Raw genomic sequence first — 27,131 nt, forward strand, 5'->3', positions numbered from 1 at the left:
TGATTTTTTGGCTCAAGAGTCCTGCTGCCTCTGTTTCACTTATTACCGAAATTTGGTGTCTAGATGAGTAAACTATACTGGGGTTTTGAGGCTCTGCATCCCATGAGCCTCTCTCTTCCTGTTGTCTGTACTATCGGAGTATTGTAGTCATGTTCCATAGTGTCGATTATACTGGATTTACCAGCACTGGGTCCTACAGTCTGCTATGCTTATTATCGAGATTTTCTACCCTGCTCAGTTTTTCAGGCTCAGTGTCCTGCAGCCTCTGGTATACTTTGGTTTTAAGCTCAGTTTTCTTGCTGGGTGTAATATACTGTACTTAGTATTTCAGATATGCTTTCTATTATGGCTTGCTGCCCCTCTGCTTTGTGAACTACACTCAGTTTGAAGCTCTATGTCCTCCTCTCTCAGATATACTGTATATATACTCTCTATTACTGCTTGCTGCCCCACTAAACTAAATCCCAAAGATCCTAGTCCTGCTATTTCAGCTACAGTAGGCTTATTATTTGGTATTTGTCACCCTGCTCAGCAAACTATACTCTGTTTTGAAGCGCCATATCCTGCTGTCACTGTTTTGAGGTTTTTGTCGTTTTTCTGATTTTATTCTAGTGTGTATTGCAGTCCAGAGTTCTGCAATTGCTAACAGTCATTCTTTAAATCAGCCCCACTGTCTCTGCTATGCTTAAAATTGAACTTTAGTGCCCCGATGACTAAATTAGCTGGAGTTTTGTGCATCTCCATGTCCCACTCTGTCCACTCTGCTTGTTACTGTCATTTACCCCTCCGTCCAGTAAACTATACTCAGTCTAAGGCTCAATGTCGTCCTCTTTCAGATATAGTCTTTTTTTATATCTTGTAGCCCCACTACACTACATCCCAATGTTCCTTCACCTGCTATCTCTGCCATACTTATTATTCGTATTTGTCACCTTGTTCATGTGGGCCTGAATTGCCTCGAAAGCTTGCATATTGTAATCTTTTTAGTTAGCCAATAAAAGGTGTCATTTTGCTTGACTTTTCACCTTGTTCAGAAAGCTATACTTGGTTCTGAAGTTCCATGTCCTGTTGTCATTGTTTTGAGGTTCTGTTTTCCAGCTCTTTCTGTTTTATTAAGTATTGTGCCACCACCATCTACCCAAAGCACCATGATGTTCCAACAATGATGGATGGATTAAAAGCCAGAAGTCTGTATAACCATCAGCATCAAGTGACTCCGTGAGAACCCTAACTACAAAGAGGACTATTTCATTTATGTTTGGTAGAATGCCCAAAGGGGACTGGGCGGTCTCGTGGCCTGGAACCCCTACAGATTTTATTTTTTTTCTCCAGCCTTCTGGAGTTTTTTTTTGTTTTTTCTGTCCACCCTGGCCATCGGACCTTACTCCTTTTTATGTTAACTAAGGTTGTCTTATTTTAATTTCTTATTTGTCTTTTATTCTTCTTTTCTTCATTATGTAAAGCACTTTGAGCTACTTTTTGTATGAAAATGTGCTATATAAATAAATGTTGTTGTTGTTGTAACGCCCAGTGATCTGCAGTCTCAACTATTGTCAGTTTCCAATTCAGTCCTGCTGTCTGTTCCTCCAGGATCTCTGGTTTCCTCCCACAATCCAAAGACATGCAGGTTAGGTGAATTGGCCCAAGTCTGTGCTGTGTGTGCGTGTTCACCCAGTGATGGACTGTACCCCTATGCTTGCTAGGGTACGCTCCAGCACCCCATGCGGCCCTGTTCAGGAATAAGTGGGCTACAAAATGACTGACTAGAAAAATGTCTCTTCTATACTTATTATTGGTATTCGTCACCCAGCCCACTAAACTACACTTGGTTCTGAATCTCTGCATCCCATTGTCAGTGAAATGAACTGATTTAGAGGTTCTGTCTTCCTGCTCTTTCTATTCTGTTAAGTATTACAATCCTGAGTACTGTTAATTTCCAATTCAGTCCTGTTGTCTCTTCTCTGCTTATTACTGACAATTTGCCACCCTGCTTGGTAAACTATACTCAGTTTTGAATCTCCAAGTCCTGCTGTCACTGTTATGGGGCTCTGGTTTTTTCAGGTTTTATTCTACAGGAGGAAGTAGGGTGAAATGACACCTTTTATAGATTGCAAATGCAAGCTTTCGAGGCAGCTGTCCCAATATAAGCTTGAGTATTTTTCAGTTTCTTTGTTACACCTTCCCTGATGAAGGGGCCTTAGCTGCCTCGAAAGCTTGCATTTGTCATTTTATTTAGTTAGCCAATAAAAGGTGTCATTTCACCCTGCCTTCTCCTGTATCAATCTATGGCTAACACGGTACAACACTCTACTGCTAAGGTTTTATTCTATTGAGTATTGCAGTCCCCAAGTAATGTCAATTTCCAATTCATCTCTGCTTTGTCAATGATTGTAGTTTGGCGCCCTGCTCATAAACTACACTCGCTGTCTTCTTGTCACTGTTTAGATGTTGCTTCTGTCCAATTGAATAAAGTCCAGAGTTCTACAGTCAGTCAGTTTCCAGTTCAGCTCCGCTTTCTCTGCTATGCTTATCCTCGGTATGTGTCACCCTGCTCACTGGTTCTGACGCTCCATGTCCTGTTGTCACCGGTTTTATTCTGTACAGTCCACGGAGTTTCGAGAATCTCCGTGTCCCCCTCTGTGTGCTGTGCTCGTCACTGGCATGTCCCCCTCCGCTCAGTAAGCTCTCCCCAGTCGGAGGCTCGCTCAGTGTCAAGCCCCCCCCTCCCTCTCTCTCTCTGTTACGGCTTACTGCCCCCGCTCCGCCGAATCCCGAAGCTGCTCGTTCTGCCGCCTCTGCGATGCTCACGACTGACAGTCATTGCCCTGCCGTCTCAGCTCCATTTCCCGCTCTCTCCTGCAAACCGAGCCCTCCAGCTCGGTGTCCTGCTGTCTCGGTTCCGCTCGGCATTGATGCTCGCCGTCCTGCCTCACCCTCTCACTGCTATACTAAATCCTGAAGCTAGGTGTCCTGCCTCCTTCTGTAAAGGGTGAACTTACTGCATTGCAGCCTCCGAGCTGCTGGATTCAGACGCACCACAATGGCGACTCCCAGCCCCAGCGGCGGCTCCACGGGCTCGTCCGGCAACAGCCCGGGCCCGGCGGCGCACTCGCAGCCCGCGGCCCAGCACATCTCCGTGAGCAGCATGCAGGGTGAGCTCCGCCACGCTGTGGCCTCCTTTCTTTGTCCGCGTCTCGCGACTCCTCGCGTTTCCCTGTCGCCTCTGCGGCTAGGCCTCTCGCGCTCGGGGGGAGCGTCGCACTCGCAGCTGCTCGAGTCTTCCGAAGCTCATCGCGATAGCGCGGAGAGGGATTCACACAAGTGGGGCTGCGCTTCCCGAGTTTCGCTGTCCGGTAAGTGGGACTATTGTAGAGAGTTTTTTTTTTTTTTTTTTAACCGACGCGTGTGTAAAATGAAGAGCCGGAGCCCGCGAGCTCGGACACGGCTTATGAAGGGCAGGGATTTGTATCCCCGTTCGTTCGTAGGCCTTGGAGAGGGTTTTAATATACCGAGGCCTGATATGAAGGCGAACTCAGAAGGACTTGGACCAGGGAGTAGTGTGTACTGTCCGGTCAGTCACTGGTATGAGAGCCCACAGCGGGTCAGCCAGTGAAGCGGTCCGGGGCCCAGGATGTGCTGGAAGGGCAGGCTTCCCGTATGGACCGTAGTGGCCTGCCGTTAGCCTGGACTGGGGTTCAGTAGGCATTCGTGGACGTAACCCATAATTGTCCTGTTTTGGCCCGCCAGCTAGCCAGCCAACTAACTGGACTTTAGTTCAATGTGCATTGTGAACACAGGGACCCAGACTGTCTGCCTGGCCAGCCACAAATTTGAACTGACTGGCCGTTGTGTCAGTTCATTCAGTAGATCTGGACTCCAGTGCAATAAGGACGGTCCCTTAAATAGCTCAGTTTGTGGGACCTGGACTGTAGATTGGTATGTACTGTGTTAACTGTCCTGGCCAGCCTGGACTCCAGCATAGTATGTTCAGCCTGCCATTTGCTTGACTGTCCTGGTCAGATAGAAAAATGAACTGGAAATCAATAAGCAGTCAAGATCCAACACTGGAACCGAGTCCGTCTCTGCCCGCTAACTTAGTGAGGTCTCGACAAGAAGTGACCAGTCAGTAACTTAGATTGAAATGCACCATGTGAGTAACTTAAAGCAGGACACACACAATGCACCGTAAAGACAGGCAGTCTCAGTTTATCGTTTTTTGGCCAGCCAGGAACCTGCACTGGAGTTCATCAGGCTCAGTACCATCTGGAATATGCACTTTCAGACTGTACCTGACTTTCCTATCCAGGCCAAAAAAAATAAATAAATCTGGACCGTAAAACACTGTGTCTGTGATTAACTCAGACTGGAGCCCAGTAAGCACAGCTCAGTGCAGCCGAGTCTTCCTTGGCTGGCCAACCAACCTACTTGAGAGAACCGCAGTTCATACTGGCCAGTCAGTAACTTGGACTAAACAACATGGTGCAGTGTAAAGACAGTGGCCATCTGGAAACTATACAGGAGTTCTCAATGCGCTGTTCAGTTTGGGATCTGCCCCCACTCTCTAACAGGCTGGACTGAGGTAAATTCCACTCTGTCCAACCAGCATTTTGCACCTGTGTTTTACCTGTTTGTCTTGGCAAGTAAGAAAATTGAACTCTAAGGCGGGTATGCACTTCCAAGTATCTCAGTATCCTAGACTGGACTGTCCATTCAACAGCTGGGCCTAGAACAAAACAAGAAATAGCAAATTTAGCAGGAGCTCAGTATGTATTGTAAAGATGGAAACTCATATTTGAGTTCTGTATGTATGTGAAGGCAGGCCCTGGACTTCACCACGCTCTGTACGGTTGGCCGTCTTCCTCTGGATTTGAGTTCAGTATGTCGTGTCTAGTATTTAATTTGTGCCTGGCTAGTTAGCCAGTAAAACTGTACTGTAAGCCAGATTAGAGCCCATTAGGTACTGCCCAGCCAGCAGCTTATACTACAGCAGCATTTTTCAGTGCTAGCCAACTAGTAAAGTGGACCGATGGCTTTACAATGTATTGTGAGCGGTGAGTAGGAGCACAATATGTACTGGTGAGCCCCTTGAAGCATCCATCATCAATCAACTCTTATTGTAGTACAGTGTGCATAACCAGTTGAGCAACCTGCACTTTAGCTGTGTGATTATATGTTTGTGATGGCTAACCAACTACCATGACTTCAACTCGATAAGCACTGTCCATCCAGGAGCCTGTTCTGTGCAAACCAAAAGCCCAGACTGCAATGTCCAGGTGGACTCCCATATTTGCTGTCTAGCCAAAAACCTGGACTGGAATTTGATGTGCACTGTTAAACAAGCAATGAACAAAGTGGACTTAAGCCAGATCTCTGCCATAGCCAGTTAGTAATTGAACTTTATCTCAAGAAGCAACATCCCAACAGCAATCTGGACCTGATTTCAGTACGTACTTCCCAGTCTCTGGTCTAAATAACAGCTTGACAGCAACCTGCATTAGAACTCATTCTGTCCTTCCACCAGTCTGGATTGGGGTATTCCATATGTTCTCTGGCTGGCCAGAAAGACAGAGCCTGCAGTTTAGCATTTATCCTGGGCTGCCGTCTGACTTGCCCTGTCCAGTTAACTAGGCTCTAGTAGTCATTATTTGAAAGTTGAGACCAACATTTACAGTGCATATGGTTTTGTGCTCAGGCGTCCGGACTGGAGTTTTGTCTCTCCTGAGTCAGAGATTTTCGTTTCACTCTACTGGTGTGTTGTGAAAAGTAGCCACTAATTAACTCTTGAATGTGCTGACCTCACAAAAATCTGTGCACAACTGCTTCATGTTTCTGTGTTGCCCTGTAAAAGCATCAATATTGGCATTGAGCTATAAAAAGACGTTAAAAAATAAGCCTTTTGTGGGGTGGGTTGGTGCGTTAATTGATATGCAGACAGGATAAGTTTTTTTTTTATAATATTAAAAATGAATTTGCATAATACATACAGTAAAAATATTTCGTTTAAACCTTACAGAGCCCAACACCTGCTGGAGATGTCAGAATGAAACAGGTACACTGTTACATTTTTATAGAATTGTCATTTTTAAGTTCTGTCCCATTTTGATATTGTTGAAGCCACATTGCAAAGCCGCCAACCTTAAAGACATCAAATTGCATATAGGAAGCATCATGTTATTAGGACAGTGATAATGGAAAGCTGCTGTTTATTATTTTGTTTTGTTTATCAGTCTGTCTTTAATTCACAAAGTAGCAGATATCACATAGAGGGACTGGATATGGAAAGCTTTGTTTGAAAGAAGAATAAAGCTTATTGAGAGTTTGGTGTGCGTGAGTGGAGCAAGAGGGTCTTGGTAAGCATGAGTTTGAATGGAATTCAATTTTTGTGTTACTTTTAAGCAGGATAAGCCTCAGTTATGAGTGATTTTGTTAAGTACGCAATTCATTTTTGAATTTTGAAAGAACACATCACTCTCTGTTTGAGTTTTGATTGTGTAATTTAAAGAGGATATTTTTGTGATATGCCCCCCTGTCTTTCCTTTTGGACTCAAAGAATTGTTATAAAAAAGACATTTAGGTTTACCATGGAAAATATACCCAAACATGCTAATTAAAGGCTGTCTTTACACAATATGGCCACCTTTGACATATCTGGGGAAGGGCATCCTATTTGTTCAATTTTTGTCACATGTTTTCAAGTCTCATCCCTCTTGATATAATAAACACATGTGGTCACCTTTCCTTCCTGCAAGTGACATTTTACTCTCTGTATGTCACCTCTTTCAACCTTATCCTTTACTGAAAGAAAACAAAAACTGGGTAGTCCCTACAGAGTTGCTTCACTGTGCTAAATGCACACCCAGAAGTCTCTTTGAGCACTCGACAGTGCAGCTTGAGCCCACTGGGCACCTCAACATTTCTTATTCCCAGCTAGAAGATGTGCCAGTTTGCATTTCTTTTTTGCTCATTGTAGTCCAGTTTCCTACCCATCAAACCCGCTTATCCACTTTAGAGTTGTGAAGAACTGGTGTCTGCATTGGGTGCAAAATTCTGGTACGTAGGAGGAAAATCCAAATACATCCAGAAAAAGCAATGGGGGCACTTGGAGAAAGTGTGGACTTTCCACAGACAAACTCAGGAGCCTGGAGCAGTGGAATGCCAACACTTGCCACTGTGCCATGGCGCTTCTCCCATTTTCTGAACCTGGTTATTCCATTTCAGGGACCTGATTAGCCTATTCCAGTAAGACTGGGAGCAAGTCAGGAAACACTGCAGTTCACACATATGCACATATCCAAAGGCACAAAGTGCACACCATCTTCAGGCCAGGATTTAAACTCACGAAGGTAGAGGTGTGTGGAAACCGTATTGCCTGTGAATGTTGTGTGTTCCCATAAAATCGAAGGTTGCAGTGCTCCATGTGCACACAATGTAAATAGAGAGATGTGCTTCAGGCCAGTTACTGTTGGTCTCTTTTCTGTAACTTGATACATTGAACTTTTGAGGCTCTCTTTCCTTTCTATTGATTAGTTACCAATGCTGTTTGTAATGATTGAATTCCGTGGGTCAGTTTCCCTGTGAAATGCAAAGTGCAATCAAAACAACTTCTTTTTAATTAAATAATAATAGACTTAATGGTTAAAAGCTACATCCACTCTTGTTAAGGAATCAAGTTTTTGTTTTTAATTATCAGATGATGCTGAAAATGTTGAGGCTGATAAATTTTGCAGCTTTTAAACTCTGAGATCCTTCATCACACAATAATGAGAAACAGTCCTCTAATCAAACCAAAAATAAAAGCAAACAAACATGGTGGCAGCTTTGCAATGCTATTCAGACAAACCTGTCTGCATCCAGTCGGATTTATCTTCTTTTCATTTCATTCTTGCAAATGCAAACTCCGGCTCCATTTGCATTAATTAGCCATCTCTAGCAGAGACATATTCTGCAACATCTCATTTTGCCAGTTTCCCCCATTTTTTATTTCTGAAGATATGCATGTTTTTGTTGTATAAGTTTGCATGGTTGTATTAAACAGTTCATGTCTATTAGACAGCTGGAAAGAATTGTGCTTTTTTTCCCCACCAATGAGCAGAATTGAGCAACCTGGAACCGTATTTGTGACCAGTTCTGAGGGTGGAGATTTTCTGTTATATAAATGTAAGACTACAGACACAAGACTTTACAGGCAAGCAAATGTAAGCACTGCCTGCAGCATCCTGGAGAGCTGCCTTGGCTGCAGGGCGGACAGTCATCAACTCCTCTGCGCCTGTGATGGAACATGCTGAGTATCTTTACTCTGTGTTTACCTGCTTTTGCATCCAAAGAACTATGCAGATGTACTTTGTTTTTAAACGACAGGAGCATATTTGTTCTGCACTGTTTTGGACACAGCACATGTTCATTTTAATAGCAGGTCGCTTGTGATGCGTGGACAATGGTGTGGATAGCAGGTGCCAGTTCACACCAAGGCCTGTTCATCAAAATTAACCGCTTGTAATAGGAGATGTTTTGTAGCTAACTTGTATTGTACAAATAAAAAGCAGCAAAGCTAGGAAACAACCAATTTATGAGAATGTTTTGCAAAGACCAATAGAGAGAGAAAACACCTTATTAGGACTTGGGATCGTTTATAGGCATAGTTTCAGTTCTAATTATTAGTTTGTCCGGAATAAAAAGTTACAGATTCTGTGGCATTCCTTTACTGAATTTGCTTAACCAACGGCTTATAGGATAATGCCAATTTTTATACTGGGTGTCGTATTCAGTATTTGGATTATGAGCATGAAGGGGGAACACACATGTGGTTCTGCAAAGCTCGTAAAAGCATAGCTGTATCCTTTGCCCATCATAATGCAGGTGTCTATGCATATGGAAGGAAGGGCAGTACAAACCGCAAATGTACCTTGTAGGTACCCTGCATGCCTAGGAAGAAAAGACAGAGGTAAACGGGCAATGCTTTCCCAGAGTACTAGAAGGGAGGGAAGTGATTATGTAAGAAGGATGTTTGTTCTTTTTATGAAGATGCAGTGAAACCATGGATGTCTGAAACAAAGTTTAGATATAGATTAGGACACAGTCCCATTGTAAGGGAACAGAGACCTTGTTTCCCATTTAAGCAACATGGAAGAGAGGCTTCTCTCTCAAGGTAACTGACGGCCCTGAGCTTTGGAGACACCAGAGGGTCCCTAGAAGGAACTCAAGTCTAAGCTGGTGTCCAGATTGCAAGAAGAGCCGTCTCTGATCCCAGACCCAATTCTTGGGTTTGTTCAGCTACAACTTTGGAGCACTTCAAGATTACAAGCACAGGGAAATTGGAGTTAGGAGACAAGTCACGAGCAAGGTCTCCATTATTGAGAGGAGGAGAGGCCAGGATTACAGTGAAGGATAGAGAAAAAAGGATACTGAGACTGTGTTAAAAGATGAGATGATGCGTGTTTTATGGCACTCTGAAGTAGGCAAATGGCCAAGTCATTTAACGTTAAGTGATGAAGCTTCACTGTGTGTTATCTACTAGTTTTGTTGTTGTATTTATTTGCCTTTTTTCTTTGTTCATCTCTCTTATTATATTATTATTATCTCTCTTATCTCGTACTTGCTTATTTAATAAAAATCCTATACTTTTGCCAATTTGTCTCCCCGATTGTAATTTCAGATAAGAGGGTTTCGTCAAAAGTACCCCTTTTTGCAAAATATGCTGAACTTTGCTTGAGAAGTTCTTTGGGATGGTAATTGCCAGCTGCAATGAATGAGACATCTATTGTTGGTCTCCTGCTAATGAAGTTAGACCCCAGTATTTGCTAGCGTCCCAGTGTGTTTTTCTGTTGAGGGTTTATGATGAGCCTCGGTTGTATGGTTTATGGTTAAAAGTCTGCAGTGCTGCCTGTTTAAGTTTTCAGTATAAGCAGGAGTTTAAATGTATCATTGTATTCAATCAACACTGTTGCTTCTTTTCCTTTTCTAAATCTTCAGATTGTAGCCATTTCGTAGTTCTTACTGCCATTTTAATGTCCGTGCATCTGGGCAAAAATAGCTTATTGGACAAAAATTAGTGAGCATCTGGATTTTCTTCAATTTAAAACTCGGCATGCAAAACTGATTGTGTTCTTTTTGGGCCTTTGTGCAAATCATGTTTTTTCATTCAAGATGCATTATTACAAGTGTAAATGCACTAAAACCCTAAGGCGGGTGTGCAAGGTGAAAGGTAGTCTTCTTTTTAATCTTAACCCAGTGTCCCAAAAGGTGGCTATAACTATTAACTGTAAATAAATATAAGATGCTGTTGTGTAAAGTTAAAAAAAGGTGCTTAATTATGTGTTGCCCTTATACCCTCTAGGGCAGGGGTCCTGAATCACGGTCCTGGAGGGCTGCAGTGGCTGCAGGTTTTTGCTCCAACCTAATTGATTAATAAGAAGCACTTATTGCTCAAGTAACACTTCTGCTTCACTTTAGTTGTCTCGCTCATTAAGATTTTGAACCCTTATTGCTTATTTTAGTCTTAAACAGCTATATTGTTGGTTTTTAATTGCTCCTAATTAGCAGTAAGATGCAACTGACAAAAGAGACCAGCATTTCTCCATTTAGCTTGTTACCATTGTGTGTATTTATCATGTACTACAGGGTTTAATTAAATACTTGGAAGGAAGAGGAAAAAGTGAAGGACTGAGAATTATTTGTCCATTTTAGCGTTCAAATCATTTGGATGATTATCCTTAGAAAAGAGAAGAAAATCTAGGATATGAGAATTATCTGACATAGCAGAGTTAAAGCACTAATAAGCCATGGAATTAAATTATTGGCAAGAATTGCTTTCTAATTATGCAACCGGGTTGGAACAAAAACTTGAAGCCACTGCGGCCCTCCAGGACTGTGACTGAGGACCCCTGCTGAAGGGCAAACAATAATGGACTACTGCTGCTTAAGTACAACATATAGCATCTACATTGATGGAATCTGCAGCTGTTTCACTTAAGAATTCCACCTTCAGCTGCAGTGCTAATTTTGCAGAAAGTAATGTGCAATGTGTTGGCTGATTTTTATTACAGTTTTTAAAAATGTCTTTTATTATTGCATTTACTCGTATTTAAAAAATTCTAAAAATGGCATAAATTCAAAACAGATGAACCTCTGTCCATGAAGCTTTGTTTTGTAAGCCCTGACATACAGTATATATACATTATGGTGTATACATTTTTTTTTTTGATTTGTGGGGGCTGTATTTTATTTCTGACTAGACATTATGTAACTAATCTACATGTTAGCAGGTGTTACTGTATAAATATGTATATTGCTGAATTCATGCAATGTCATGACAGGCTATAAAAAGACAGGGAAACTCGCATTTAGACCTCTGCTTCCAACATGGACTGCCAACGAAGACTTCCATATGCAGTGATGCATTACTCTGTTAAGCAGGTGGTGTTAGCTGTAGTTGACTGGTATTTCATTTCCTTTTTGCTCTATGTTTTAGCATTTTACTTAATTCAGAAAGTTTTATGGATTTTGACCTGAAGCAGATCCATCTAAATGCATTTGATATTGTGTTTTTGTTTTCCTAAAGCAGCAACTGCATATTCTTAAGACATCTAAGCCATTTTTTGTTCTAATGTCTGTCAGACAAATGTTTTACCACAGGGAAAAAAAATGAACTTGGCATATATTCTACTGGACTCTAAATTTTAGCTAATTATAACCTGCTTTCTTAAAATGTAGAGTTAAAGCATAAGCTAATTAGAATACAAATTCTTAGAATATGATTCATTGTCTCTGTCCACGGGCAGTAAGCATCTGCTTAGCCAGCATCGTTTTAAAGAAGATCTCTCACTGACTGCCTTTAGACGAGCAGAAAGACAAACTAGGACTGACCCAGCATGCTCGAGGTCAGCATGTTAGTGGATGCCCCTCCCTTCAACATTTTGCAGTGAAAAGGGGGATGGCAATTGGAGACTTTGTAATCGATGCCGTCTAAAGCACTAACTGCCTCCTGATGAGTGGAAAGTTCATTTCTAAAGTCAAAATGTCCAGATTTTTTTTTTTTTTTTGATCACATAAATAAGCATAGCTGTGAAATGGGGAGGAGAAGACAGTGAGTTTATCACCAACACCATGCAGTTGTAATTTAAACCCCTCTCAGCTGATTTCAGGCTCATGTGGGATTGATGTTTATTCTGGCAGCATCAGGCACCAGGCAGGAACCAACACTGGTAGAGGTGCCAGTCCATAACAGGGACATCATTCCTGCACACCCCCCATACCCCCTCCTTATCAAAGTACTGAACTTATTAATGATGTTAAGTGTCTTTTGACCAAATATACAAAGCCATGCATTGACGGTTCTATTTAGCAGTGGAACACCAGTGTTTCTCCAGCATTTACACAGTGGTCATCCATGATGGTGTACATCAAGCAGATTAAGTTGGAAATTGTGAGATGATGTAGTTGGATGTTACGTCTCCAGGGGAATATTTAGTTAGGCAGTGCCTATTTAGTGGCACCCTTTGGGTGTTATAAATTACAGTTCAGCAGTATTCTGGGATTCTTACAAAAGAAGACACTTGAGTTTTTGGACAGTCCTTGACTGATCGGTTCATGGTTTTTGATAATTTACAAGTATATGATCTCTACCAAAGCAAATTAATATAATGTTTATGAAAATATTTATATTTTATAATCTGCTCCTTCAATTAATTTATTACTTTTCCTGTACATGTTTGCTTCATGCCCTGTAATGAATTGGCTCCATGTCAAGAGTTGTTTCTTTCCTCTTTGCACCTGGTGTTGCCAGGATCGACTCTGCCCCCAGCCTGAACATCCCAACACAACAATCTATGTCAGTGAATGGAGAAGTATGAGAACATATGAAGTTGTGTATGTTTGCTAGGAAGTGGCACAGTAGTTTTAGTGCTACGAAAGACCTTGGTTTGAATCCCACCCCACTCACTGTGTGTTGCTTCCACTTTCTTAAGTTTCTGCAGTTTATGTGTGATTTTTTCACCAGTGCTTCTTCCACAGCATCCCCATCTAGAAATGTTTCCTGCCTGTTGCCTGTTAAACTAGATCTGCAGATTCATAAAATAATTGGCTTCCATAGTGATAGTGTGTCTTTGAGAGTAATCACGTTAATGATAAGGTGCCTGTAAATGAAATTGATCTCATTAACCTTTTTAAGATGCTCTGATATCTTCACCGAACGTGCTTGCTAGTTAATTATCTTGTCAGTTGCATTATTTAATCTACATGTTTGTGTTTGATCAGTGTTTTATAATCAGTTACTTGTAACCTTATTTCTGAATTGTTTATGCTCTGTAAAAGGGTTTCTTCATCCAGTGTTCTTTAGAATTTTGCTGTAGACTTGCGTTGCAGTCTCTAAACAACAGTAGGCTACACTTCTTGGAAAATAATACCAATGATAGTATCCCTCAGGAAGCTCTAACCACTGTAAACAAAGAGCATCAGCTTGGCGACACTTTCTTTCGATGAGATCACTACAGTCAAGACGAGTAAAATCCATTGAAGGCATAGCTCTCTGTCTAATTTAATGTGTCTCCTGATAGCACTGATTACAATTTTGGTGTAAGATTAGTATGTCAACATTACATTCTATTTAGTCTTTCCTTTTTGATAGAAGACTTGCAATGTAAATTATTGGGCTATGGTTTTTATAATGGGCCATTATAATTGGTTGTCTTGTTCATTTTCGTCAATTGATACCAAGCAGATGATTGATTTATTTTTTTTTTTTTAAAAAACGTCTTTGTATCTTCCTTATCTTATAAGATGCATCTGCCTCTTTGAATTTCTTTAAATTTGTGCAGCAGCACCAATATGAAGTAAAATCAGAGCTCTGTTAGATGTGATTTATGTCATGAATGAACACTGAAGGGCAGCGTGTCGTTTTAGCTCCTTTGATGTCTTTCACCCGTGTGGATATGCTAGGTAGGCACATTTGAACAGCATTCTGAGTCAGAGAAGTTTATGTAAGTTTCCCTTCCACTGGTAGCATATGTCTTTGATATTCTTATGTAACATAATCTGAATTTTTTGGATGTGGGTTAAGTGCAGAGCTTCATGGATGGTTTTTAGAGCATACTTTTTACACTATTTTAATTTGTTTGGTTGAGTTGTGTTTAAATAAAAGGATTAAAATCAGACATGTTGCACTGCCCAGGTAAAATGCAGGCATGTATTTTTATTTAGGAAAAGGAAAGAAGACAAAAAGCATAATGTTTTGGCTGTGTAGCCGTCATCAGATGTGTTGTTTTTATTTATATATTGTGTTTGAATGTTCCAATTGGAAACATTTAAAAATCTAGGGTTTTGTGGACTCAGTACCTTTTTTTAATTTTGTAATTATTAATGCCTTAACCCCCGTCACATTACACAACTTTTCCAGTGATTTTCAACTGTAGCCTCTAATTGTATAATTCAAGAGAGCTGGGGCAGTTGTGTGGTTTGACATCCCCATTGACTTGGTGATTCCAGTATGCATACAATGTGTGGGCAAGGAAAGAAGAAAAGAAAGTGTTTTGGACCAGATACAGTGGGTACGGAAAGTATTCAGACCCCCTTCAATTTTTCACTCTTTGTCATATTGCAGCCATTTGCTAAAATCATTTAAATTAATTTTTTCCCTCATTAATGTACACACAGCACCCCATATTGACAGACAAAAAAAAGAATTCGTGAAATTGTTGCAGATTTATTAAAAAAGAAAAACTGAAATATCACATGGTCCTAAGTATTCAGACCCTTTGATCAGTGTTTAGTAGAAGCACCCTTTTGAGCTAATACAGCCATGAGTCTTCTTGGGAAAGATGCAACAAGTTTTTCACACCTGGATTTGGGGATCCTCTGCCATTCCTCCTTGCAGATCCTCTCCAGTTCTGTCAGGTTGGATGGTAAACGTTGGTGGACAGCCATTTTTAGGTCTCTCCAGAGATGCTCAATTGGGTTTAAGTCAGGGCTCTGGCTGGGCCATTCAAGAACAGTCACAGAGTTGTTGTGAAGCCACTCCTTCGTTATTTTAGCTGTGTGCTTAGGGTCATTGTCTTGTTGGAAGGTAAACCTTCGGCCCAGTCTGAGGTCCTTAGCACTCTGGAGAAGGTTTTTGTCCAGGATATCCCTGTACTTGGCCGCATTCATCTTTCCCTCGATTGCAACCAGTTGTCCTGTCCCTGCAGCTGAAAAACACCCCGACAGCATGATGCTGCCACCGCCATGCTTCACTGTGAGGACCGTATTGGACAAGTGATGAGCAGTGCCTGGTTGTCTCCACACATACCTCAGTGCAAGACACATGACAGCCCGCATGGAGTTTGCTAAAAGACACCTGAAGGACTCTGAGATGGTGAGAAATAAGATTCTCTGGTCTGATGAGACCAAGATAGAACTTTTTGGCCTTAATTCTAAGCAGTATGTGTGGAGACAACCAGGCACTGCTCATCACTTGTCCAATACAGTCCCCACAGTGAAGCATTGCGGTTGCAGCATCATGCTGTCGGGGTGTTTTTCAGCTGCAGGGACAGGACGACTGGTTGCAATCGAGGGAAAGATGAATGCGGCCAAGTACAGGGATATCCTGGACAAAAACCTTCTCCAGAGTGCTAAGGACCTCAGACTGGGCCGAAGGTTTACCTTCCAACAAGACAATAACCCTAAGCACACAGCTAAAATAATGAAGGAGTGGCTTCACAACAACTCTGTGACTGTTCTTGAATGGCCCAGCCAGAGCCCTGACTTAAACCCAATTGAGCATCTCTGGAGAGACCTAAAAATGGCTGTCCACCAACGTTTACCATCCAACCTGACAGAACTGGAGAGGATCTGCAAGGAGGAATGGCAGAGGATCCCCAACTCCAGGTGTGAAAAACTTGTTGCATCTTTCCCAAGAAGACTCATGGCTGTATTAGCTCAAAAGGGTGCTTCTACTAAATACTGAGCAAAGGATCTGAATACTTAGGACCATGTGATATTTCAGTTTTTCTTTTTTAATAAATCTGCAACAATTTCACGAATTCTTTTTTTTGTCTGTCAATATGGGGTGCTGTGTGTACATTAATGAGGGAAAAAATTAATTTAAATGATTTTAGCAAATGGCTGCAATATGACAAAGAGTGAAAAATTGAAGGGGGTCTGAATACTTTCCGTACCCACTGTATACAGAAAGATTTTAATGGAAAAAGGATAAATACAGTCCATGACTGAAGCTGAACTCGCCATACCTGCAAAACATTTGTACGGGCACCGGCACTGTCAGGCAGCATTTTAATTGGCTGTCAAAATGCAGCAAACGTACGATAATTTTGAACTTTGAAAGTGTACTGAAAAGTCGCGAGGCACTCTTGTAATCCCTCACCCTCTGGGATTTCCAGTTATGTAATTTGTCATCCTCAAGGCAACAAAATTGAGCAACTGCAGTCATTGATGCTGACGTGATCTCTGATTCAAAATCATGTGGTGTACTGTTGGTGCTACTTGAGCAGAGATCTTTTTTAAATTAATATCTACCTTCTTACGTTTATCTTTTATTATAATGACCACTACCGAACAGTGAAAGAGAAGATTGTGAGTCAAGTCATGTAAGCAGCTTGGCTAGAGAGCAGGAGGGACTCCTCTTTGGAGATTTAGGGGGAGGCAGCTTGATGGCCAAGGTCTTAGGACTCTGAACAAATCCAAATCGTATTATGTGATATCATTTACTGTTGAATTCTGCTCTGCACTTGTAATATTTCTGTTGCACTATTATATTGTATTGAGGATTATTTGTGTTCAGTTCTGTGTATTGTATTTATCCTCTTTTTGGACACCCACTGTACGCCCAACCTACCTGCAAAGGAATCTCTCTTTGAACTGCCTTTCCCAAGGTTTCTTCCATTTCTTTGTTCTCCCTACAAGGGTGTTTTTTTTTGGGGGGGGGTTCTTGTCTTATTAGAGAGTCAAGGCTGGGGGCCATCAAAAGGCAGGGCTTGTTAAAGTCCATTGCGGAACGTCTTGTGTGATTTGGGCTCTACAAAAATAAATTGTATTGTATTTACATGTGGGGATACGATAAACCCTTCACAATTTTTTTTGAGTAACAGGAGGAAAATTTTTTTGTGCTTAAATATACGGTGTTATGTGCCAACATACTTTAGTCTTGAGTGTAATTCTGTTGATAAACTGTTCTCCCATTCGTCATTAGTACATTACAGATGGAGAGGATTATAGAGCCACTGTAAAACCAGGGAATCATTGGGGTATGGAAATATTGTGTCATGTGAAAGCAACATGCCATATAGATCATGGTCAAGATTTTGACATTATTGGCAGTAGCAATATTTTCAAAAAGCAGCATACTAATATTCAGATGGTTTGCACAGATGCCACTACAGCTCCAGTGCTGTGTGTTGCAGTCAAATGCCTGGGCACTATATCAGTGGCATTTACACATTCTTCAAGTTCTTTGGGTTTCTACCAACATCCCAGTGATATGGAGGTCAGGTTGATGGACAACTCTAAATTGTCCTTTTGTGGGTGAGTATGCCCTGTGATGATCTTGTGTTTTAATCTAGGATTGACACCTACTGCTGTATATGTTAAATAACTGAATAGATGGCTTTGACAAAGCATGAAAGTTTATAGTCAGTATGAAAACGTGGATGTTACACATCTCTAATAATGCTATGAAGCAGTAATGTGCAGTCCAGTAATTTTAATATTGTTAACCTTTGGTAAGGAAAGCTGTTTATATTCAAAGTTGACGACTCGTGATTTTTTTTTTTTCTTTTTCCTTGCGCATGGAGAACTTCAATAAATGATGGCTTACGCAGACATTTAAGACAGCTAAAAGAGCTTTTTGGATGCTAGCATCAATCATTTAGAACCATTGTACTTTTGCAGGGAAGAAAGTTTTGACCTCCGTTACCTTAAATTTCCTAAAATTGCTGCCGGCACCCGTATTTTTTAATTCCATTATGAAAAAATTTTAAATACCATATATACGCGTGGATAAGTCTGGATCTTGATTTTACTGTATAAGTTCTGGTATTTTATAATGTCGGTCATACAAGTCGAATGAGGGAAAACTCATGCTATTGGTTCAGGAGATTATGATATGCTAACACCCACCTGACAGAGTAACCTTGCAGCACACGGCCTTTTTTTTCTACGTATTGTGCCTATATGACCACACGGTAATACCCAAACTATTTGGAAGCGACATTTGCACAGTTTTGTGTTTTTTGTATCCCACACCCTCATACACCTTTATCGCAAGAGCATCCCTTACCTGTGATGGAGCGTTCAATCAGAAGAAAATATGAAGCTGGTTTTAAATTAAACGTCATTGAAGTAGTGAAAGAAATTGGCAACTGCGCTGCTGCAACAAAATTCGATTCGTCTGAGAAACTGATGCGAGATTGGAGGAGGCAAGAAGATGTAAAAAAAATAAATAAATAAAATTTAAGTGTCGTGTTTTTGAACAAGTGTATAAGTTGGGGTCTTATTTTATGATTGCTTTTACGGGTTTCAAGACCTGACTTATACGTGAGTATATACGGTAATGGTCCTCAAGTATATTGCCAGGGTAGTCTAGACTGGATTAGGCAGTTATTTTATTTCAAAGGATGTTGGTTTTGCTTCCTAATTCAAGAACAGATGACAGTTGTTTCCGTAAGGTTGGTTTAATCTTGTAGTACAATATTGAGTTGGAATTATTTCTAAAGATGCAGACTATATGACTTATTCACCCATGATGTATGCATTGTAATTAAGCCCTTAATAAAATATTTTAAAAAAGGAAAACAAAAATATTTAAAGTGGTGTTCTGTTGAACAACATTTCTGTAGGATGTGTACGCTTTTGTAGTCTTGCTGTAGGTTCCTTCCACTGTTGAAAAGCTTGCCATATGGTAGATTAACTGGTGGGTCTAACAGGTGTGCCCTGTGGTGCTCACATTGTCTCTGATACCTTAAAGTGCTCATTTGTTTTCTTGCAAGTTTGCCCTGATAACAAGTTTGATGATTTCCTGTTGGAAAATTGGGATGTGGTTGATTTATGAAGGTTTCTGATTGTTAATCAATATACTTTATCTAGTGAAGAAAAGATCTATTCATTTTTCACTTTTCAGAATGTGTCTGGAGTTTTTATCTCTAAAATAACATAGATAAACAAAGAAATGACATTCATAATAATAATGCAACTTAAGCGTTTGTGATATTGGAGAACTCGTCTTTATGGGGTACCAACAGGTGGGTCACATTTAACAAATACATTTGAAATGTGTTGGATGCTTTGTAAGAATTACTTACCTAATATGCATTTCTGAAATGGAACAAAATATTTATACATTATCAGTCAAAAGATTTAGAACACCTCAGGTTTTCCAGTTTTTCTTCAAATTTAATCATATGACATGCAATAAATGATATAAAATAGTGATAAGGTAAGCAGAACTGCAAGAGGTTTAAATTTAAAGTTTAGGTTAGCAAAAACTGAAACAAAAGGAGATATCATAAATTTGCAAATGGGCTTTCTTTAGGGAACAACTAATACGTTACAACCTACAGATGTTCTATAGGAGATAAAGTAAATTTAAGCCATGCAAGTTGAAGCAAACAATTTGCTCAGGTGTTCCAACTTCCGTTGATTACTTAAAAAGTCTCTGTCTGTCCTAAAGCAGAGTTGAACTGCAGACTGTGTTACTACACCCTCTGAAGTACTACTTGGACAATACCCCAGTGATAACGGCAAGAAAATCACAATTACCAAATGAAATGAAACAGAGCATTATTACCCTTTGAATTGTAGGCCTTTCTTTTAGAGAAATTGCAAAAAAATAAATACATAAATAAAGTGTCAGTGAGTACAGTGGTGCCCTACCCAATCCAATGGCAATTAGCAACTGGAAGAATCTCTGATAGGAGGGAGATCTGGCAGACCCAACATAACCACCCAATCAGAAGACAAGTTTTTGAGGGTCACCAGCTTGCATGATGACCGGCACCTCACAACACAACAGCTTCAGGCACAGCTTAACAGTGGTCAAAAAAAGCAAGTGTCAGTTTCATCTGTGAAGAGGAGACTTTGTGCTGCAGGGTTGACGGGTCAAGTGGCAATAAGAAAGCCATTCCTTAAAGGAAAAAAAATGGGGCCTTGAAATACGGGCTGTGGACTACTGCTGATGGGACAAAGTCTCCTCTTCACAGTGGAAATTGACACTTGCCTTTCCCTGAAGAAGGCCCATTTGTAATATTCTGAAATTTACTTTTCTGTTCTGTAACTGCTAAGATAAACTTTAAATGTAAGCCTCTTGACAATTTACTGTTTACCTTTTCACCATTTTAGGTCATTCATTGCATTTCAACTAATTAAATTTGAAGAAAAACTGGAAATACACACGTGCTCTAATAGTTTTGACTGGTAGTGTAGTGAAAAAATTCCAGATTTCATATTCCATCTTGCAGTATCTTCAGTATTTTAGACCTAAGGTTGGAGACCAGATTTAACCCCACTAGATTAAGTCGACTAAATTACAAAGATACCCATAACACTACAACTTACGCATAGCATGAAACTACGCCAGTGGTTTATGAGCAGCCCAGCTATCTTTAGTGCATCCCGCACCCCAAATACACGCTGTATAGTACTGGTATCCTCTCAATAAAATACAAGCCTGTGACTGTTTTGTTTTTTTGCAACTGCAGAAGTTTGTTGGGGAGGGAAAGCAAGCAAATAAACAAACAAGTAAATGCTGTCTTCTCTTTCTACTGTAGGGCTTCAGATAAACTTCACTGGAAATGCACAAAGTAAGCTCTCTGTTTTATAGTCTACACAAAACCCCTTTGTTTCAGTCTGGTATGGGGAATCTTTCCACTGGTCCTAACTAACTCAACGTACAGTGGTGGCGGTGGTGTAGTGGTGGTAAGAGCTTCCATTTACCAATTTCTATTCAATCAGATCTACAGTGAGGCTGCCCATTTTGTGTGTGTTGTTTTAATATTTGGCTGGAGCAGCCTGTAAATGAACTTGGATATATGTTATCTTTTTTTATGTATTGGTCCCGATTTTAGCAGAATTTACTCATCAAAATTTCATGTTTGCTTTCATGAAAGCAAATGGAAGCTCTGTCTGATGGTTATTTGTATGTCTTCATATACTAATTGTTAATGCCTGGCTCAAGATACAGTTAGGTCCATAAATATTTGGACAGAGACAACTTTTTTGTAATTTTGGTTCTGTACATTACCACAATGAATTTGAAATGAAACAACTCCGATGCAGTTGAAGTGCAGACTTTCAGCTTTAATTCAGTGGGGTGAACAAAACGATTGCATAAAAATGAGAGGCAACTAAAGCATTTTTTTAACACAATCCCTTCATTTCAAAAGTAATTGGACAATTAACTCTTTGGCTATTTCATGGGCAGGTGTGGGCAAGTCCGTCGTTATGTCATTATCAATGAAGCAAATAAAAGGCCTGGAGTTGATTTGGGGCGTGGTGCTTGCATGTGGAAGATTTTGCTGTGAACAGACAACATGCGGTCAAAGGAGCTCTCCATGCAGGTGAAAGAAGCCATCCTTAAGCTGCGAAAACAGAAAAAACCCATCCAAGAAATTGCTACAATATTATGAGTGGCAAAATCTACAGTTTGGTACATCCTGAGAAAGAAAGCAAGTACTGGTGAACTCAGCAACGCAAAAAGACCTCGGAAGACAACAGTGGTGGATGATCGCAGAATCATTTCCATGGTGAAGAGAACAACAGCCAACCAAGTGAACAACACTCTCCAGGGGGTAGGCGTATCGATATCTAAGTCTACCATAAAGAGAAGACTGCATGAAAGTAAATACAGAGGGTGCACTGCAAGGTGCAAGCCACTCATAAGCCTCAAGAATAGAAAGGCTAGATTGGACTTTGCTAAAGAACATCTAAAAAAGCCAGTACAGTTCTGGAAAAAACATTCTTTGGACAGATGAAACCAAGATCAACCTCTACCAGAATGATGGCAAGAAAAAAGTATGGAGAAGGCGTGGAACAGCTCATTATCCAAAGTATAGCACATCATCTGTACAACACGGTGGAGGGAGGCAGTGTGATGGCTTGGGCGTGCATGGCTGCCAGTGGCACTGGGACACTGGTGTTTATTGATGATGTGACACAGGACAGAAGCAGCTGAATGAATTCTGAGGTGTTCAGAGACATACTGTCTGCTCAAATCCAGCTAAATACAGCAGTCAGATTGATTCATGATACAGATGGACAATGACCCAAAACATACAGCCAAAGCAACCCAGGAGTTTATTAAAGCAAAGAAGTGGAAAATTCTTGAATGGCCAAGTCAGTCACCTGATCTTAACCCAACTGAGCAGGCATTTCACTTGTTGAAGACTAAACTTCAGACAGAAAGGCCCACAAACAAACAGCAACTGAAAGCCGCTGCAGTAAAGGCCTGGCAGAGCATTAAAAAGGAGGAAACCCAACATCTGGTGATGTCCAGGAGTTCAAGACTTCAGACTGTCATTGTCAGCAAAGGGTTTTCAACCAAGTATTAGAAATGAACATTTGATTTCCAGTTATTTCATTTGTCCAGTTACTTTTGAACCCCTGAAATGAAGGGATTGTGTTAAAAAAATGCTTTAGTTGCCTCACATTTTTATGCAGTCGTTTTGTTCACCCCACTGAATTAAAGCTGAAAGTCTGCACTTCAACTGCATCGGAGTTGTTTCATTTAAAATTCATTGTGGTGACGTACAGAACCAAAACTAAAAAAAGTTGTCTTTGTCCAAATATTTATGGACCTAACTGTATGTCTTTGTTTCTTTGCAGTGTCTATTATTCAGAGAATATCTGTCATGCCAATATTTTTTTAAAAAAATGTCCTCACCAGCTGTGTATATGGTTGTGACATTCTGAATCCTTGCATGAATAGCTCCAAAAATGTAATCCGGTTATAATAACAGTTGAAAACAGTCTGTTTAAACAAATTGCACTACAGAATTGTACACCGCCATAGCTTTACCGAACATGCCATTTAAATGTTGAAGGTCAAGGATGGAAGAAAGTTTGTGAAAATACGTGTTTCAGGTTGTTCATTCATTGAGATTTCCCTACTCCCTGCACCAGAGACCTGCTGAAGCACTGCGTGGCCCATTGAAAGGGAATTTCAAAGTACAATAGAAAGAAGAGATATGAACACTTCTAATACTGGAAAGGGCTACAAATGCATTTCCAAAGACCTGAGCCCCCAGTCTACAGTCAGGCACTAACGGAAGAAAAGCAGTACGGTTGAAGTGAGCACCCTGCAAAAATTTGAACAATCGCTAAAGTGTTTTGGCACACCTAAGGGTTCTTTGGTGACATCCTTATAAAATAAATATAGTGATATCTTCTTAAAACTTTGTTAGCTTCCATTTATTTCCCCACTACAAATGAGCCAAGAGTTGAACATTGTGGCATCATTATGGTTGGAGAAAACAAAACACTTCATACAAAAACCAAAACCTCAGAAACTACCAATTGTGAAACATAGTGGAGAATCATAGCATGTAGATGCTTCAGTGACAAAGAGCCTGGACAACTTGCAGCTTTGGGAAAGCAATTCGTTTCATGTTGGCTTAAGAAATTCAAATAAAAATATCAGAACATATTTCTGTGCTCTGAAGGTCAGAAGACATTTGGTTATTCAGAGTGCGGCATTTTGGAATAGCCATGTAACAGTCCTGAGCTCAGCCATATTGAAATGCTGTGGTACAAACAGATGTAAGTCGTTCATTACAGACACCCCAGAAAAATAAGTGACCTGGCAAGAGTTCTGTAAAGAGAATTTGGCCAGAATACCTGTAATCACTGAACAAGTCTGATCAGCAGCAGTGAGGTTATTACTAGTAAAGGGGGGTCCACCAGGCACTAAATCTAAGGGCTTACGTAAGGTTTAAGTAAAAATGATTATATCCATAATAATACAACAATGTACAATGTAGTGAGTGGCAATTTTTTTAACCGGACTGTCTTAATCTGTGATTATGAATTTGGTGAAATTTAGGCCACTCTATGACTATTTGTTTGAAAGTACAGAAAATTCCAAATGGTTCACAAACTTTTTTTTTTTTTTTCACGTCTGCAAATTTTTAGCAAGCAATGTGGAATTTGATTAACCAGATTTTGAGATTTTATAATGTGTAAATATTATAGCATGACATGTTTACTAATAAAGGTTTGTGCTTCTTAAAAAAAGTTGCTCACATTCTGAGAATTTTATATTTTCAATGCGTCTATATGATCACACAGACTGCCTTGACTTTGTATAGCCCCAAATCAAAAAATGTCAGGATGATATGGAAAATGCAAATAAGAAACATGCAATGATTCTTAACATTACTTTGACTTTTATTTTACAGCAGGCGGTATGAACCCAAGATATTTCATGTTTTGGCTGATCAACCTCATTTCATTTGTTAATTTACATTCGTTCCTCCATTTCAGGCCTGCAACTAATTTCAAAAAAAGTTGGGCCACTAAAGTATTCACCACTGTAATGTCTCCATTCCTTCTCACAACACTTAAAAGACATTTTGGCACTGAAGATACCAAGTGATGAAGCACAAATACACAAATTCTTCCTGCAAATGCGTCTTAAGCTGTGCAATAGTATGGAGTCGTCGTTGCATTTTTTTATTTCAAAATTCTCCACACATTCTCTATTTGGGACAGGTGAGGACTGCTGGTGGGCTAGTCCAGTACCTATACTCTCTTCTGCTGCATGTAATGTGTGCAGAGTTTGGATTTGCATTGTCTTGTTGAAAAGTGCATTGACGTTACTGGAAAAGATGTCATTCTTGAAGTCAGCATATGTTGCTCTAAAATCTTAAAATACTTTTCTGCATTAATGCTGCCATCTCAAATGTAAAAATGACCTTTGCCAAGTGCGCTGAAACAACCCCATACCATGACAAACCCAGGGTTTTGGACTTGTTTCTGATAAAGGATGATCCTTTTTGTCTTTGGTCCAGAACACGTCATCTTTTTCTTCCAAAAAAGATCTGGAACACTGAATCATCTGACCACAATACGTGTTTGCACTGCTATGTGATGGTCCATCTCGATGCCTCCAAGCCCAGAGAAGTCAATGCCGCTTCTGGACATGGTTAACATAAGGCTTCTTGTTTTGCCTGTAAAGTTTTAGGTGGCATTTGTGAATGTAACTCTGTATTGTAGTGCTTGACAAAGGCTTGCTAAAGGAATCAAGCCTTGTAATCCCATGTGGTTCTATCAGTTATCTATGCAGTGCTGTATGAGGGCTTGGAGATCATGGCTGTTCAGCCTAAGCTTGTGCCATTGCCCTTTATGCATTGAAATTCCTTCAGATTCCTTTGAATTGTTTAATGATATCATACACAGTAGAGGGAGAAATATGCAAATCCCATTCAGCCTTTCGTGGATACTACTTTTGTACCAAATCATGATTAGAGTCGCCTGTTGACATCACCCAATTTGAAATCACATCATTATTTTACCTCATTAGTGGCGCTAATTTTTTTAGAATGTGTCGCAGGCCTGAAATGTAGTAATGGATGTATGAGGGACATTCAAAAAGTTTCCAACATTTCATACCAACATTTTAATGCCATCAGCAAAATTTTGTGAATCAGTCCCAGGGTTCTTTCTTCATTCCTTCTGGAGCGCTCCACATCTGTGTCACTAGTACGGCCTTTTTTGAACATTTCAATCCACTCATAGATGACTCTACAAGAGAGAACTTTATCCCCATACTGAGCACACATGCAGAGATGAAGTTATGCTCCCGGCACACCTTCTGCCCACAAAAAAGCGTATGACGGAACACTGTTCCTCTTTGGTGCAATTTATAAGTTTCACAGCCATTTTCACCACAGAGTGACAACTCTTAGGGCTCGTTTATACTTCACGCTCAGAACGCGTACGCGCCCGCATCATGGCTGCCACGCGTTCTGAGCGTTCATTTGATGCGTCCTCTGAGCAGGTCCTCAAATTAACGCGCCGCATGCGCAAGTTGCAGTACCAGCAAAAAGTCGGGGGGCGAAGTGTGCTAAAAGTTGGAATGTAACGTCAGAGTCTCTGTTTACTATCTACATGTGACAGAAAGCCACTTCGCGGATCCTACGAGATCGGTGTGCGCGCTTCGATATTTGATAAATGGTTCGATGTGGTGAAGCAAAATGCAGACATACAGATGTATTCGTGGTGCTTTTATATTCAAGCGTCGCATATTCCCAATCGTAATGACACGATACATTTTAAAAGTCTCACATACCGTCGTCTTCTTTTTTTCTAGGGCTTCCATCCGGTCCTGACAGCAGCAATCGCTACACAGAACACATTAAATGTATGATATTCCAACTCTCTGCACATTTAGAATCCATAGATTTATACTTGATATGATGAAAAGCATTAAAGATGTATGTTACATTTTACAGATAACTCGATAATTTTGTTTAAATAATGAATACTGTTAATAATTACACAAATGGGGGTGACAGAGTGGCGGAGCGGTAGCGCTGCTGTCTTGCAGGGAGTCACGTTGCTGATATTCCCTGCCTAGAGTTTACATGTTTTCTTGCTGGGTTTCCTCAGTGTTGCTCCTCTTTCCTTCCAAAAATATGCAGATTTGGTTACACTAAAATGACGCTAGTATATGTGAGTGCTTGTATTCACCTTGCGATGAGCTAATGCCTCGTTAAGGGATTATTTCTTTTTCGTGCCCAATGCGTACATGAAATGGACAAATCCCTGGACTGATGGATTTAATCATTAAACATCCTTTTCAGAGATATTGCGGTAAGATGTCATCGGAATTTAATGGGTGTTCCAGGCAATTCACAACACAGCGAAGCCAAACCTGTTCTCACCGTGATAATATCTCACACTGCCACCTTGTGGATTCCTCCAGATGTACGCAAAGTACGCACGCAAGTATAAACACTACAACGGTTGCGTAGCAGGAGCGTCCGCTGCAGCATGCGTCGCGTCGTGTGAAGTATAAACCCGGCCTGATACTAAACTGAAAGGGCAATCGGCTTGCCAGACCGAACTAGTCACATGACCCTCTCAGACACAACCAATTACTACTACTCCCTCCTGCCTTCACCATTTCCAACGAAAATATAAACGTGCAAAAACTT

At 40.5% G+C, this 27,131-nt stretch overlaps 1 protein-coding gene across 7 annotated transcripts in view; it reads left to right on the forward strand.

Annotated features, from left to right (window-relative positions):
* The first annotated feature begins 2,726 nt into the window (after positions 1–2,726).
* map2k4a (mitogen-activated protein kinase kinase 4a) overlaps positions 2,727–27,131 on the forward strand; it is a 62,012-nt gene continuing 37,607 nt past the window's right edge. The window contains exons 1-3 of one of the 7 annotated variants that reach the window (XM_028820032.2): positions 2,727–3,152; positions 6,014–6,049; positions 20,748–20,780. In XM_028820032.2, coding sequence (XP_028675865.1) covers positions 3,041–3,152; positions 6,014–6,049; positions 20,748–20,780 — 181 coding nt within the window. In that variant the 5' untranslated portion in view covers positions 2,727–3,040. Of the gene's footprint in view, positions 3,153–3,203; positions 3,354–6,013; positions 6,050–20,747; positions 20,781–27,131 lie in introns of those variants that run through there. The other 6 variants (XM_028820036.2, XM_028820041.2, XM_028820034.2 and 3 more) reach the window with 6 other exon arrangements.

Source organism: Erpetoichthys calabaricus, chromosome 14 (genome assembly GCF_900747795.2).
Source record: "Erpetoichthys calabaricus chromosome 14, fErpCal1.3, whole genome shotgun sequence".
In the NCBI taxonomy this organism is placed as follows: Eukaryota; Metazoa; Chordata; class Cladistia; order Polypteriformes; family Polypteridae; genus Erpetoichthys; species Erpetoichthys calabaricus.